Raw genomic sequence first — 17741 nt, forward strand, 5'->3', positions numbered from 1 at the left:
TCTTGGAGTTTTAGAGACTTGTGGAATATTTTAACGTTCTCAAGTTTTTCTTGTTGTGCTATCAGTTCTATATAATTGCCTCAGGATTATACTTCATTAGCAAACACACTGAATATGTTATTTTACTGTCTTTGAAAAAAGATAATTACACTTCTTGAAAACATCAGACGAGGATATAATAGAAGAATAAAGTTACATTTGTACTTTTTTACTAGCATAAAGATAACTTTTATACATTTATCATTAGAATCAGTCAAGGTAAAATAACAAGTTTCTTTAATTACGCTTCGGGTATTTAATTATGAGAATTGAGGTGGAACATGTACTATAAGACAATGTTGCTCAGGCTAATGTATCCATGCAGTATATACTTATGCATACATAGTATATACGTCTATAAATATTAACAAAACTTTGAAGACCTGACTTCCCGGTGACAGGGGTGATGACAGGTGAATAGTATATTAATAGCATTGACAGAGAACTGTCATGAAGCGCTTTATTAGAACCATACTGGTCATGAAAAAACATAAATTACTTATATGAGTTTGCTTTATGTTGTCTTTACAGAATGCTTACTGTTTTTAAGATGTAGACTATGTACTAGGGGGTCTTAACTTGAATTTTTTTACGCACATTACGAGACCACTGTTTCAGCATGATTCTCCATAAATGAATAATAAATGACACTGCTGTCAGTTTCTAATTATGAGCTGGTGCTCCGTTTTGTTAACATCTCAGCTTTCGTATTGATATTAACACTTAGGACTTCACTTCTACTTCAAATCCTCTGTCATCAATCTCAGTGAGGTTCAGACAGCAGCTTGAAGTAGTCACTCATTTAGATTTGTCCCTTCTTTTATCTCCATTTATTGATACGCTCATGGCCGTAGGCAGCAGTAGACTGGAGCCGACTCATTTAGGTCTACGGTAGAGACTTGTCCCTTTTTATCTCCTTTTCTGAACATCATTATGTAGGCTGCCATCTTGCCTCTGCTTTAGTAACAGCATTAAGTGATATGCTTTACTGCGGCCTCATGGACATAGGCATTGATAGACTGGAGATGACTCCAGATTTTATGGGAGAGACTTGTCCTTTTCTGAACATTATTATGGGGATGCCACCTTGCTTTTGCTCTGGTAACTTCATTTAATGTAATTTTTTACAGCAGGCTCATAGGCAGCAGTAGACTGGAGCCGACTCATTGAGGTCCATGGGAGAGATTTGTAGGATGTATAACTGATAGGTGATGTGCTCATAGACTTATGAACACTCTTGTCTCGTTATAAAAAATTATGTCCTGGAGATGGTTAGCCATTATTAAGGTTTTTGGTGGAAAAATGAAGGTGCACATATCATGACCGCAATTTAAAACATCTAACATCTATTATTGTCAGTTCTATGGACAAACAGAACCGCAACTGAATACCGTATTTTTTTACGTTGTGACAATGGTTATTGCTACTATGTAATAATTATAGCCTCAAGATTCATATTCCAACCTGTAGTTTCTCTAGCAAAGATTTCATGGAAGGATGGATGTATCACATTCTTTTTCGAGAACAATAGTGCAGGATGTTACATTGTATTATGTTCCTTCAGGCACTTTTTCTGTTCACTTGGTTGAGTTTATGAAGGTAACATAGAATCTATTGAAATAAATCTGCTGGGAGCTCTTCTAATAAGTTAAAACTGGGACATGAGGAAGAATTATTTCAAAAATGTTCACTTGTCTACCAGAGTCTGCTCCAAATGAGAAAGTGCTTTTTATCTAGGTTGTTGCAGACGATGCCGATGGACCTTTGAACAGCCACATCCGCTACACAATTACAGATGGCAATCTGGGGAATACCTTTATCATTGATCCTGTACGAGGGGAAGTTAAAGTGAATAAACTTTTAGATCGAGAGAAGGTAAGACTTGTCACATTATTTTTCTTCCAAGTTCTTTCCCCCGAAGGTTTATTACCAAAACCTTTTTATACAATTAATTATCTTCTACCTCTCCCATGTTTCCAACCAGTCATAATCAAATGTGATTGATATTTTTACAGATTTCTGGCTATACTTTAACTATCCAAGCAGAAGATAATGGCTCTCCACCTAAAATGAACACCACAAGAGTTAACATTGATGTCTCTGACGTCAATGACAACCCTCCAGTGTTCTCCAAGGAGAATTACAGCATTATTATTCAGGTAGTTGTGACACTAGTTGTGTTATTTTTCTTGCGATAAAAGTATCTTTTATAAAGCTGTTGACCTTTGAATAAGAATGGGTTTTAGCTGTCGCACATTTCTAGGTGACAGAGGCATAAGTTGAAGCTGTGCTCTGAAGCTTATTATACAACAGGACCCAAGACTATTGTATTATTTACAGTGCTAGTCTCTATGTCCATCTCCTTGTGTACCCTCTGCACCATCTCAAGTTACGCCCCTGCAATGAGTCATTATCATGCACCAGTCCTTGATATTTCCCCTGCACCCTTGGTCCCGCAGGATGTACCTATATTCTTCGAGCTCTTAGTATATTTGTTGCCTGACCTGCAGATGAACAAGAATAGCGGTATAACCTGTACCAGAAATGGGCACTAGTGCTCCTTGGTCCACTCCAGGATCCTCAATTACCACTTGGAGATGGTGTAAGGGGGGTGAGGTCCCAATTCCTGGCTGTGTGCCATCAAACCATGAAAAATTCCCCATTTTCTTTGGGCCATTGTCACCTCCCTTACATACTGTAGAATTTTTGTAGACAGGGTGCTTTCCAATTTACACACTGAGCAATCCCATCAACTGTATATGGTTTCATTGCTTTTGCCACTAGGATGCTGATTATGTTATGGACTTTCTTTATTATCTTCTCCAATGCTTGTCAATTATAAAGAATGGGAACAACTTGATATATCCCTCTCCATGACTCCATATCATGTCTTGTTTCTTAAACTTGGGATATGTCCATATAAACACACTAGAATAAACAACAATGGACTGTCAGTCTATTGGTATTGGATATAATGATGTAACACAGCGCTCTGAGGCGCTTCTCCCCGTTTATATCTTGCTATACTGCAGGAGGCTCAAACTTTTCATGAACTTCTTCTTTGTATAAATAAGAAAAATCTGCTTGCACGGTGTCCATCCAGTGATCTGGGATCTGTAGGCAGACGATTTATTGTTAACTCTCTTTTACAATAGACTTTATGCATATGTTCAGTATGTAAATGCAGCCCACCTCCTGAGACCCTCAGCCGCCACCTCCAGAGTATTTCCTTGAGAAGAGACTTACATCTTTAGAGGGTTATTTTGGCTGCAGATATATCATCCTGTCTACTCTCTTTATATTCACTCTCACAGTTTTTATGTTTTTCATTTTTTATATTCCCGGGTCTTTGGAAACCTGAGGCTTTGCTTTGGGCTGTCTATACTCATCATCCCTGGTAGGCAGAAAATGCCAATGGCTAAGCAAAGTTCTTCCTTTATTTTTGCTTCCTACAAGTTATGTTCTCGGAAAACTTAAATGAGTTTAAGATTTTTTTCCACTGAACTGTCTAACAAGCACTTGATGTGTCATTAATATAGGATTTTATATACAGACGAAAGCCGAAGAAGAATAGATTTTTTTACAGTTCTGTCTGTATCGAGGTGTTGAAGCGGCTGCTTTTCTCCTTCTTGAGACTGTAACAAGCTCATTTATCTATGAGTGCATTCAATACAAGTTGTAGACACAGAGTGTCAAGTGTAATTCTCATGTTCTCATCAGTTTTTATTTTTGTTGTCCTTTCTTGTTGGTTTCTATGAAGATCCATTCTTCATGCTGTTCTGTCCAGGGCTGAAAAACTGGGAGCTTTAATACATAGAAACTTATGTCAACTAGAAGACAAATGTATCCGTCTGTGACAGTATTGTAATCGTATAACAATATATCTCTACAGGAAAATAAGCCAATTGGCTTCAGCGTTCTGCACTTGCTGGTGACGGACAAGGATTCGTCTCACAACGGCCCTCCATTTACGTTCACAATCCTAAGTGGAAACGAAGATAATACTTTTCAGATTAACCAGCAGGGAGTGTTGATAACCGCAGGCGCACTGAACCGCAAAACCAATGATCACTTCTTACTCCAAATTAAGGTAAGAGGATGGTTTCTCACTGCTAGGGGTGTCTCGTTGGTGTGGTTGTGGCTCAGTTATTGCGATCACTCAAAACATATCCCCTATCCTATTGCAGTAGTTCCTTCTAGTATTATCCAGTATGTAAGAGAGAATAACACAAATAGTTTTGTTACATCTTCTAATACTGTACTGTCATCAGAAATTGACCTAATAAACCACTACAAATGTGTTGACAAGCAGCTTAACACCCAGCAGATCATGTTTCTTTCATGGCCAAGTGTGGTGGCATCATCCAGAAAAATCTTACACTGAAGTCAAGCTCTCTCTTCCTCAGAACACCCTTTGCATTGTAATTTATGTTCCTGCATCTAGAGAATCACTATCCAGATCTCCTGACATCAGATGCATGATGTCAATGACATGCATGAGGAGTAGGCGTTCATAGCTCCCCACCTTGACTCCAGAGTTAAATTCTCCACCTTCTTGACTTTATACAATCAATTTACATCTCACTTCAAAGTTGCTTTTCATGTTGATGCCATCACACTGGACCATGAAAGAAACAAAAACTGTTTTACAATATACTGTTAGTGGTTTATTAGACCATTTGCTGATAACAGGTTCCCTTTAAAGGGGACATTTACTTCTAAAACTCTAAAGAGGACATTTATCAGGGTTTTGTTTCCCCCTTTACGCCACTTCCATGCCATTCCTCCACCAAACCTGCGCTGTCGCTATAGGCTGGGACCGTTCAAGTCTGAACAGTGACTCATAATAGCACAAATCTACATCAGACTGGACCAGAGCCTCCTGATGTTTCTGGTGCGCCGGAGGGGTGGGGACTTCATCATATGTCTGTTGTATGATAAATGTCCCCCATTATGTAACCAGTAGAACAGTCTGTGTTAAGATAGAGGGGGTTTCTTGTTTAGAACCCCAATCTCTTGCCCAGTGTGTTGGTTGGATGCAAATGAGCCTTACTATTATTCTATAACATATACACAGTAGCATCAATGGAGGGTTCTGTTACTTATTGAACTCCAGAAAGTTCTATTCTCTCCTATAATATAAGTAGTTCCTCAGTAACTGAAAAAGATAATGGAGCGGAAACTTTGGAAATAGTCAGAGACAGAAGCATTGACCAACGTAGGTGTTACTAATGCTGAGACTGCGGGAAGAGGTACAGTTGATTTGTGTCACCGCATTCATAACTGCAGCCGGTGATCAGAGTAAAGTGACAGAAAGATAGCAAGAAGGTAGAAGCGTAGCGGGCTGGGGACTGCAAGCTGTGATGAGACGGAAGCTGTCTGACACAAAATTTCTGTTTTGCTATGAGAGGAAGGATAGCGAGGCACGAAGATAATCATGACAGATAAACCGACATAATGACCAAAAACGGCGCCAGAAATGTATCCTGACTAAGTCCTAAGTGCTACAAAGAGGCTCTTTCATTTCTTATACGGCCATGGAATAATAAGGAGTAAATGAGAAGCTGAGACTTGGAACAATGTGGAACAACCTGCAAATCCTTATACCCCAGGTGCTTGTATCCTAAATATGTCACCCAAATTTTAGTCTGACTTATGTAATACAATGTCTGTAATCATGGTTCCTTCGTACTACATAAGTTGATCTTTATAAAGATCTATACAAAAGGGTAAAGTCTGTACAGTTAGAGTTTTATCATTTAGTTATGAAGGAAATTCCTAATATTTATGGACCATCTCCTTATCCCAGCTATTTGTTGCTCAAGTCACTAACCTCTAACTTTATCCAGCAGAAAAAATGACTCTCCTCTCCCCACCACATTGGTACCACTGCAGCCAGTCTCCAGTGCACTGCACTTCCCTGAGTGTCACCCAACAACACAAGAAACATTAGTGGAAGACACTTACAGCAAGCTGCGTCATCCAGTTATTGGGTATCAACCGCTGATTTGTTGAGCCGCCAACCATAAGCGCAGTGCAGTAGGGACCTGAAGTGACAGTCCAAAAAGCTGAGTGATAGGGATCCCAAGAGTCATAGAACCCCTTTTAAGAGTCGGCTCTAAATCATGTAGCATCACCTTTAACTCAGAAAAGAATTTATGATATGTGTTTTCCATAGGGAGAAGGGAGTATCCCATTAAGGATACCTCTGGTGGTGAACAAAGGTTTTAAGTTAACATTAAAATTCAACAATCCTTCTCCCACCCAAACATCTGTCTGTGGGAAGAGCCAGAACACATACATTGGAAGGTCAGCCGGTTCTGCAGAAGTCGGTGGGTTTGGCTGATATTCATGGAATGTGTATGATCATCTTTAGTACTCAGTTGCATTCTCAAGTGTACAGTTTACTATTGGAATCCATCTAAAACCCATTCATCCACTTCTGCTAATGTGTATAATGGTTAATAATGTTCATGGGCTGCTTGCATGAAAGATGTTAGTGGATAGAAGGATGAGGCACCTTAGATTTCAGACGGTATGATCCTTTGTTCTCCGTTATATAGAGGGGCTTCTTTTGAGGCTGGAGGCTATTTCTGATCCTCTTTTCATGATGACGTATCTCCAATGGGGGACCTACATCTGCACCCCATTGATCACCGCTTCCAGGTAGTCTCTCCAGAGGTTTAAGGGGATGCAGTTGTGTTCTCCATATAATGACTTTATAGTAGTTCTGCAACGCATATCCTATTCAATTGAATGCCCCCGGCCCTTTTCCCTATTCGGAATACATCTGCCTATATACCTATGTACATATCCAAAAATGTAATCCTGATGCGCCTCATCTGAGAAAGTCCAGTACCGACATTAACCCTGGGATATGCTGGGAGTATTGTAAAGCAGCTCGGGAGCTAATCAGTGGATCTGTTATCAGATGTGACTGACCAGGTTTTATGTCTATGGTGTCCCCTCTAATTCCTCAGTGAAAACTTCCATAAAATTACAATTGTATGTGAACAGTAGGGATCCCGAGTTCTGCTGAGAGCTGATGTCTAGGCAATTTACACTTGGTTAATTAAGCCTAATACTGTTCCTGAACAACTTCCTGTTGGTTTAAAGAATAACGAATCAAACACTAAGCTCACAGAAGACCTATTATTCTTTTCTTAATTTCCTCTGACCCATAGAATTCTTTCCATGCTCGTAATCTCGGATTGTTGCCAGTGAATGTTTGTTTTAAATGCCGGGGTCTGATTCTGCCTCCTACTACATGACGTCGTCCTCAGGCCTATTTCATTCCGATTCCAAAGTTTATTAAAACGATAAAAGTTGTTTTTGTTCATTGAAGCAAGTCAATTTATTGAGGCATTTTCGGCTTATTAGTTGCTTTGTGATTGTCGACAGAGGTTAATTTACATCTTAGTACGTCTGATATAAAACCTCACTGTGTCAGATGTTGTAGACATGAAGAATTTTGCTAATAAAAAAAACTTTTATAAGATATTCATCACCAGGCTTTACTTTTTGTTGGTTAAAATATACTTGACCGCCATCTACTGGCGGAAAAAATTAATTTTGGAAGAAAAAAAATTCAGTTCATTTGGAATCATGACTTGGTGTCATTAACTAATGCTAGAGAAACATTTATAATTAATAGTGTCCTATCTGGACCCAGCATGTTATAGAGCAGGAAGAGCTGAGCAGATTGTACATAGTGTCCATAGTGCAGGCAGCATGTTATATAGCCGGGGGAGCTGAGAAGGTTTTATAAAGTGGACTATCTGTCTGCATCATATTATAAAGCAGGTGGACCATCATCATCAGTTTTAAGAAAGCACTGATATGACAATTTATGAACTGTCATGTTTAGCCTGTAAGGGGTAATCCCAGGATTTCACTATAAATAAAGTAACTTGGATCTCTCTCCCTGACCATATCCCATATAAGGGTGGTTGGCCATATTCTCCATGTCTTTCTGTTTTGTCTCAATCTCGAACCCACAGACAACTTTAACGATACTATGTATAATCTTCTCATCCCTATCTGCTCTATAACATGCTGCCTGCAGGTAAGATACTATGTACAATCTTCTCAGCCCCTCCTGCTCTATAACATACTGCCTGCAGGTAGGATACTATGTACAATCTGCTGAGCTCTTCCTGCTCTATAACATACTGCCTGCAGGTAGGACACTATGTATAATCTGCTGAGCTCCTCCTGCTCTATAATATACTGTCTGCAGGTTGGACACTATGTATAATCTGCTGAGCTCCTCCTGCTCTATAATATACTGTCTGCAGGTAGGACACTATGGGGGACATTTACTCAGGGCCCGATTCACGTTTTCCTGAAGTGTTACCCGAATATTTCTGATTTGTGCCGATTTTCCCTGTATTGCCCCGGGATTTTGGCGCACGAGATCGGATTTTGGCGCATCGGCGCTGGGATGCACGCGACGGAAATCGGCACAAAAAAGTGTTGCGGAGCTTGCACTTACTTTCACCAGGAATAGGCCGGTGTACTTGAGTGCATTTCAGCGGACTTCAGCGCTGCAGCGCCACCTGGTGGACGTTGGAGGAACTACCTTATCGCGATCGCGAATGGACCGGGTAAGTAAATCTGCCCCTATGTATAATCTGCTGAGCTCTTCCTGCTCTAGAACATACTGTCAGGTCATCCTGCTAGATAACATGCTGTCAGTGGTATATGCTGTGCTGTTACATGCTGTGCGGTAACTGTGGTATAATGTAAGATTCTGACAAATATGGTAATTTCCACAAAGCATAAATGCCACTGTATTTATTTATCTGCTAATATCTACAATTTGTTTGTCCTTTTATAGCATCTCCTCACTGTAGTTCTTCTTTCTGCCTCTAGGTGGCTGATAACGGTAAACCACAACTATCATCAGTGACCAACATTGATGTGCGAGTCATTGAAGAGAGTATCTACCCCCCGGCCATTTTACCCCTGGAAATTTACATTACAACATTTGGGGAAGAATATGCAGGTGGTGTGATTGGAAAGGTCCATGCGACAGACCAGGATGTCTACGATACGCTCACCTATAGTATAGACTCCAAAGTAGAGAACCTCTTCTCAGTATCCAGCACTGGAGGGAAACTGATAGCACACAGGAGATTGGATGTGGGCCAGTATCTGCTTAATGTCAGTGTAACGGATGGGATGTTTACCACCTCAGCCGATATAACCGTCCATATCAAGCAGATAACCCAAGCGATGCTAAATCACAGCATCTCCTTCCGCTTTGCAAATCTCTCTCCAGAGGAATTCATCGGAGATTATTGGCGCAACTTCCAGAGAACCCTCAAAAACATTTTAGGAGGACGCAAAATAGATGTTCACATTATGAGCCTGCAGCCATCTGATGCAGCGGCAAACCTTGACGTCCTGCTTGTGGTAGATAAGCCGGGCAGCACACATTTTGTACCTAAGCTTCTTATCCAGAAGATAAACGCCTCCGTTGCTGAGATTGAAGACTTCAGCGGAGTGAAAATCCTTGAGGTCTTCCACAAGCTTTGTGCCGATGTTGACTGTCCCTTGAGATATTGCGATGAGAAGATCAGTGTAGATGAGAATGCCATGTCCACACACAGTACTGCCCGGCTGAGCTTTGTCACCCCCAGACACGTGCGGAAAGCTGTGTGCCTGTGCAAAGGTCAGGAGAGAGAAGTCACCACCCAGAGCTCACATTCTTACAAATATGACATTTATGTGAATTATTATTTTTTTTATCTTTTTGTCAAACAGGAGGAAAGTGTCCTGTAATAAACACTGTCTGTGAAGGAAACCCATGTCCGGAGGGTATGGACTGTGTTCCAGATCCAAAAGAAGATACATACAACTGCGTGTGTCCTGCAGGCCAGCCGTGCAATGGTAAGACTGGCAGACAGGAGGGGAAGCTGCACTCTCATTGGGATATGGGCGACTTAGACCAAAGTACTTTTCTAAAATAGTGATGAGCTTTCCTAAGATATTTATATACATAATATTATCATAATGGACATCATCAATCTGTAGAGTGCAATGTTACCCCCAGTAACACATAGATATACTGCGCCAGCTCCAGTGACACGTTTATACACAGCACCACCCCCAGTAACACGTATATACACAGCACCACCCCCAGTAACACGTATATACACAGCGCCATCCCCAGTAACACGTATATACACAGCACCACCCCCAGTAACACGTATATACACAGCACCACCCCCAATAACACGTATATACACAGCGCCGGCCGCAGTAACACGTATATATACATCGCCGGCCGCAGTAACACGTATTTACACAGCACCACCTCCAGTAACACGTATATACACAGCACCACCCCCAATAACACGTATATACACAGCGCCGGCCGCAGTAACACGTATATATACATCGCCGGCCGCAGTAACACGTATATACACAGCACCACCCCCAGTAACATGTATATACACAGCGCTGGCCGCAGTAACACGTATATACACAGCACCACCCCCAGTAACATGTATATACACAGCGCTGGCCGCAGTAACACGTATATACACAGCACCACCCCCAGTAACATGTATATACACAGCGCTGGCCGCAGTAACACGTATATACACAGCGCTGGCCGCAGTAACACGTATATACACAGCGCCGGCCGCAGTAACATGTATATACACAGCACCACCCCCAGTAACACGTATATACACAGCGCTGGCCGCAGTAACACGTATATACACAGCGCCGGCCGCAGTAACACGTATATACACAGCACCACCCCCAGTAACATGTGTATACACAGCGCTGGCCGCAGTAACACGTATATACACAGCGCCACCCCCAGTAACACGTATATACACAGCACCACCTCCAGTAACACGTATATACACAGCACCACCCCCAGTAACACGTATATACACAGCGTCGGCCGCAGTAACACGTATATACACAGCGCCGGCCGCAGTAACATGTATATACACAGCTCTGGCCGCAATAACACGTATATACACAGCGCCACCCCCAGTAACACATATATACACAGCGCCACCTCCAGTAACACGTATATACACAGCGCCGGCCACAGTAACATGTATATACACAGCGCTACCCCGAGTTACATGAATATACACAGCGATACCCCCAATAACATTAATATATACACAGCGCCGGCCGCAGAAACATGTATATACACAGCGCTACCCCCAGTAACATGTATATACGCAGCGCTACCCCCAGGAACACATATATAACACAGCACCACCCCCAGTAACACGTATATATACAGCGCTACCCCCAGTAACACATATATAACACAGCACCACCCCCAGTCACGCATATATACACAGCACTACCCCCAGTAACATGAATATACACAGCACCACCCCCAGTAAAATGTATGTACACAGTGCTACCCCCAATAATGCTTAAGTATAAAGCCCCCCTACCGAAAGGCATAGACACAGCCCCTCCAAAGCACCCCACCCCCCAGGAATACATGGATATATATGGCCCCACCCCCAGGAATACACTGCATGGATATATATATATATATATATATATATATATATATATATATATATATATATATATACGCTGTCAACCCCCCTCCCCAGATTACTCGCCTTCTCACATTTTCAAATGTAACAGATCTATGTACTAGATTGCGCACAGATCACTCTCTACTCTCCTGTTTGTTCCACAGCTGTAAGGGTTGACCCATTCTGCTCTTTCGCTGGTTGCAGTTTACTATGAAATATATTTTCAAAGATCAAGCTGAATGAGAAGGGGTTTAATCTTTCCATCTCAGAGCAGTTTAACCAAACACTAGATGTGAGCTCATGCAGCCTCCATAGACACACACTGTACAGGCTGGAATACACATATCTATGAGAGGGAGTAGCTTAATTTTTTTACAGATTAAACAGAATTTGTTAATGAAGTATATTAGAAAAATGTTCACCAAATCCCTCCACACACAATATAAAATGTTTTCTCTAATGACGGTTATGCTTTAAATAAGGAAGAAAGGCAGGGAAAAAAGGACACAGGAACAGATCTCCTTACTTATTACTTTTCATTATAGAATTTTGTTAAAAAGTTCAGCTACATGTAAAAAAAACCCAATGGGGGTCATTTACTAAGGGCCCGATTCGCGTTTTCCCGACGTGTTACCCGAATATTTCCGATTTGCGCCGATTGTACCTGAATTGCCCCGGGATTGTGGCGCACGCGATCGGATTGTGGAGCATCGGCGCCGGCATGCGCGCGACGGAAATCGGGGGGGCGTGGCCGAACGAAAACCCGACGTATTCGGAAAAACCGCCGCATTTAAAAACCGAAAAAGTGTCGCTTGGGGAGCGCTTACCTTCACCTGGTCCGAGGTGGTGCATTCCGGCGCGATGAGATGACTTTCAGCGCAGCAGCGCCACCTGGTGGACGGCGGAAGAACTACATTCATAAATCCCGGCCGGACCCGAATCCAGAGCAGAGAACGCGCCGCTGGATCGCGACTGGACCGGGTAAGTAAATGTGCCCCAATGTGTCAGCTCATAGGGAACATTTTCTGTAATTTTTCCTTACAAAAGGCTTTACACTACTAATTTTCTTCCTTCTGCTGTTGGGTGGATTGTACCCATCTTCTCTCAAAGGGTCAATTCAGCCATTTGTTGCTGAGATTGAAGGTGAATTGACCTATGCCCATTCACCTTTGGATACAGCTTTTAAGCCTGTATCCAGAAATCTATGTTGTGCCCTGGGGTATAAGACCGATGATCTAGGTTACTCTTATTCGTGATAAATAATATATGATTTTTCTTGTTGATTGATTTTTTGTTTTGGAGAAGGGATCACCAGTGAATGATGCTTATGGTGCATTAGTTACCATCATAGAAACACCAAATGAAATTCACAATGCTGAAATATATTTCTGTTTTCTTCCTAGTTGGCTCATCAGTCACATTCACTGGCAGCAGCTATATAAAATACAGGCTGCTGGAAAATGAGAACAAGGAAGAAATGAAACTTACCATGAAGCTCAGAACCTATTCTGCACATGCAGTCGTCATGTACGCCAAAGAAACCGACTACAGCATTCTGGAGGTGAGATTATACGGGGGTAGATATTGTTTTGGGGGGTAGCCATTTCTAAGACAGTCGAGGGCCCCTATCGACTCTCTTGTTATGAATCACTCTATTTGCATCTTTATCAATTTACGAGTAATTGTGAGCTATTTTCCTGTCTAATAGAATGTAGGAGGCTACTTGTAAAGTGAATTTCCAACCAGAAGACTATACTATACAAATATGATGGAACCTCCATTGCTTTATTCACCTCCTCTGTTGTGTCTCTCCTCAAATGGCCACTAAATTTTTAAGAAAATAACCTGTAGCTTCCACACATGTCCCCTTTCACTTATCTAAACTGTAATGATGGAGAAAGACTGTCAGCGAGTTATCATTTTAGTAACAGGAGGAGTAGCAGAACAGGGGACACCCGGCATGTTACCAAAAGTATGGCAGCCAACTCTCTTACCTACTGCGTGAAGTGTTAATGGCATTTTCCAATACATTTCCAACTTTATAGGAAGATTTCATACTTGTAGTGGACTCACATCTTTAGTTTACATTTCTGCAGGTTTCACCGCATAAGCCACAACATTCGCAGCCCTGGAGGCTCTTGCAAAACTCTTAAGAACTCTAAATGTATGGTCAGGTAATGGTTAGGCTCAAGTGAAATTTTTAAAGCAAAACCTTTGTTGGTTTAACACATAACTACTGGTGTTGTCTCCTTTCCAGGCTACTTGGTGCCCATTAAAGGAAGCCTACCACTTGAAGTGGCAGGTTTCAGATGGAAATACCGGGCACCAGCTCAGGGTGAGCTGGTGCCGGAGCTTATTTTTGTTAGTGTTTTAAACCGCGGTATCGCGGTATAAAACACTTTTTAAACTTTAGAGCCGGCGCAGGGAGGTACGCGCTCGGCGCTTACCATGCGCGCGGCAACATAGGAAGTGAAGGAGAGCCTCGCGCATGGTAAGCGCCGAGCGCGTACCTGCCTGTGCCGGCTCTAAAGTTTAAAAAGTGTTTTAAACCGCGATACCGCGGTTTAAAACACTAACAAAAATAAGCTCCGGCACCAGCTCACCCTGAGCTGGTGCCCGGTATTGCCATCGGAAACCTGCCACTACAAGTGGTAGGTTTCCTTTAAGGGGTAGTGTCATTGACATTATTAAATATGGTGATCATTGGATTGTAGTGCCCCAAGCTGGATAGAGCTGCAGGACGGTGGTTGACCCAGATCAACTGAACCAGTTCAAACACTGCAAGATGAAGCTGTCACCATACAGAGACTGTCCTGTTCAACCCAAAATGACAACTTATTTTTATCAACTAAAGCATAAAAATGGATTGTTAAGTCACAACAAATCCTGTGGATAGGCGCTAGCTTGCTTATTGGTGGGGATCTCAGTGATCATGATATAATGCACCCCAAAAGGTAGGACATAGACACTGTTTCTCTATTCACCCTCCATGACTCTGATGGAGATAGTTGAGTACACTCTGCTATCTGCCTCAGCTCCATAGAGATGAATAGAGGAGCTGAGTTCATAAGCAAGCAGCTTTTCTGTTCATTTTTGTGTAAGCATGGTGGAACAATGGACCTTTGATCTCTTTGACTGTGTGTATCCCACCACAGAGACCCCCACCAATCAGCAAGTTAGCCTCAATTACCAGCAAAACAATTTCTAAAAAAGTGTCCGGTCATGAAGTCTCATTATGTATCAATAAGGGGTTAAAGATGTGGGATGTTTTTCACAGAGTGACATTGACAGATTAAGAAGGTCTTGGTTGTGAACTTGGTGACATTGGCTGCCCATGTTATATAAGCGAGGCCACTTTTAGAAATTACATTATCTCATTAATCAGTGTAGGAGCAGCGAATATTCTTCCTTCATTTAAAAATGAAGTTTCAAGTTGCGCCAAAGGGGATTCATAACCGACGTGATTGCAAAAGGAGACACCATATCAATCCGGCAGTCAAAATATAGACACTGTAATTTTGAAGCTGGCGGTGGAGGATAAAATGTGACATGCCTACTCATTGTGCTTCATCTCGGTGGCGATGACTGCTGAAGTGGGGAGATGAAAATGAATTGTATTTCGTTATGTGCTCACTTGTCATGTTCCTTTTTCTATAAAACACATAAACTTGTGTTTTTTTTTCTGCATATTTGCATTTCCATTATTGTGCAGAGGCACATTTATCATGACGAGATAGCGGCTCGGCTGGAGACATAAACCGGGGAATAAAGCGTTATTAGTTTGTGTCACTACAACATTCAACGCTGATTAGCTTTATTTACAAAAATGTGACAACAAGAATTTCCTCTGAGGATACATATGCAGCTCATCAAACACATTCCCAGCCAAGTCCCATCTCCATGATCCTTTCTGACAAGTTTGACCAGTTCCTGGCACACACGAGAGGCCCTCAGTATGGGACCTGCCCCTCATATGACACCAGCGTCACTCTCACTGATACTCTTTTATGAAACATGACTTGACTGACATTCCTATGAATAGTTGCCATCTCTAAAAATTAGTATTCAGTGCAATAAACAGCAGCATAAATGAGACTAACTTCTACAGAATCTGTGACTCGGTTCCATTATTGTAATAGTGATATTCTGTTGTAAGGCGATTACTAAGTCCTGGACACAATATTTGTACCTATGAAAGCAGATGATTCTATACATTAAAGAGGACCTGACACCAAGTGCAAAATTCAGAATAACCAATAGCTCAGTTGTTTGTGCCTCACATCACTAGTGGTTCATACTAACCAAGGGGGCAGTCGCCAATTCGCAATCGCCATACAGAACATATAACCGAGCCCCCTGGACTAGTATTGCCAAACAGGTAACCAAATGAGGAGGAATGTCATTTCACATTTTGTGCCGGTCCCTTCATGGCATATAGTCAGAATATGACATCTGGGAGCTGGGGCAGGATACAAAAGAAGACATACACTCTTGCTTCATGCTCTCCTTTGGTCTGAAACTTCCATTTTTGGGCATGAAGTTCTAGGATGTTATTTGCCCTGCTTCAGTTTACTCATACCAGGAAGTAAAGTCCCCTGATAAATTGAAGGGATGCCCGCTCATTTGCTGAAATTAGTCTTTTGATTCCCTAGAATTTCTGGCTATAAGAGGCCCCAAAAATGTAGGGTATTAGAGGGACATGGAAACCTCATAGGGGTAAGTATGTGTTCTTTTTTTCCCCACCCTGGCCCTAGCCCAATGAGTTTTTTATGCTCCGATGGATCATCCACCCACCAAGTGTCTGGAACATCCACCATCAGGGAACTACAATACTGCCCCACTCACCTAAATCCAGGTGGGTTGCAGTTCCCTGTACATACCACGTAGAAACAGTAGTAACCGCACACCATTCATGGGTGGCACTCAATGTAGTATTCTCAATATGTCTTCAATCCAAATAGAGAACATGGCACACACCGAACTGGATTTTTTTTACTTTTTATTTCAGTGAATATTTCACAAAGTATAGCCTTCACCATAGTAAATGAACACAAATTATATATTATTGTACAGATCAGAAATAGATAACGACGTTTCGGTCATCGCAACCTTTGTCAAGTATGATCTGGCACTGTTTGGAGTAGTTTGAAGGGGAATGGTGAGGCAACATGTGTGCAGGGCCGGGTCTCGGCTTTTGCGTCATCATTTGTATCAAGAGTAGATATCATGAACATCATATGCCCAATCCCCCCGTAATAGAGTCATCTTGAATATATATTATTACAGATGGATTTCCTCCCTAACTTGATATGCTGCAACCCAATACAAGGGCTGAGTGACTTTCACAATTTGAGATCACAAAACAATATTGTCATGAGAATCTGGTGATATTAGATAAGGAATTATATCAAAATACGGTATTTCAACCTGTTGGCAAAATCCTTGACCCATTGCAGTACAGAACCCCACCACAAGGCCTTACATAGATAGAAATAGAGTAAACGCAACATTTAGTCCGGGAGTTACTGCATGTCCCACAGCCGTCCTGAGGCAATGATTGCTGAATCCAGGTGGTCAGGCAGGACTCAATAGCTCATGTCTGGCGACTTCTGCCGAAATGTGAGGTGGTCGTATCCGAGGAAGCCATCTCGCTTCTAAGGGACAGAATGACTACATTTCTGAGAAATTATCTTCACACAGGAACATTTTTGTTAATAACATCCAATTGAAGAAATGTTTATAAATGGAAGATTAGTGAAACTGAATGTTAATGCCCAGGCGAGAATACCCCTTTAAGTAAGGAGTAAGTATTATTAGAATTAGAGGGACATGTAACAGGTACTTTTCCAGATGAACAGAAAAGGCAGTACTATTAAATTTGATACTTGAATTAAATTCTCAGCAAGTTGTCAGAACATGTAGACATAAAGTCATATTTGCTCAGTTACTAAAACAACCAAAGTGGCTGAAAGTGGTTATAACTTTATCATAACCACCAACATATTGTTTTTCTGATGTACTCACATTTTACCTTTATATATACTTACTTTCCATTACTCACATGATGAACTATTGAATTTTAACCCCTCATGGACAGTGGGCAAATAATGGTACATGAACATGTAAAAAAGAGCTTGAAAATGAGAAAATACATATGATCATCCTTATACT

The 17741-nt window shown here is 41.6% G+C and overlaps 1 protein-coding gene across 7 annotated transcripts in view; it reads left to right on the plus strand.

Annotated features, from left to right (window-relative positions):
• Positions 1 to 17741, plus strand: part of FAT1 (FAT atypical cadherin 1) — a 179870-nt gene that overhangs the window by 145884 nt on the left and 16245 nt on the right. For all 7 annotated transcript variants that reach the window (XR_011849518.1, XM_072122560.1, XM_072122555.1 and 4 more), the window contains 6 exons: positions 1777 to 1914; positions 2055 to 2198; positions 3932 to 4129; positions 8914 to 9715; positions 9808 to 9933; positions 12974 to 13131. Coding sequence is in view for 6 of the 7 variants with exons in the window: in XM_072122560.1 (XP_071978661.1) it covers positions 1777 to 1914; positions 2055 to 2198; positions 3932 to 4129; positions 8914 to 9715; positions 9808 to 9933; positions 12974 to 13131 (1566 nt within the window). In the remaining variant the exon portion in view is untranslated. The remainder of the gene's footprint in view (positions 1 to 1776; positions 1915 to 2054; positions 2199 to 3931; positions 4130 to 8913; positions 9716 to 9807; positions 9934 to 12973; positions 13132 to 17741) is intronic.

Source organism: Engystomops pustulosus, chromosome 1, assembly GCF_040894005.1.
Source record: "Engystomops pustulosus chromosome 1, aEngPut4.maternal, whole genome shotgun sequence".
NCBI lineage: Eukaryota > Metazoa > Chordata > Amphibia > Anura > Leptodactylidae > Engystomops > Engystomops pustulosus.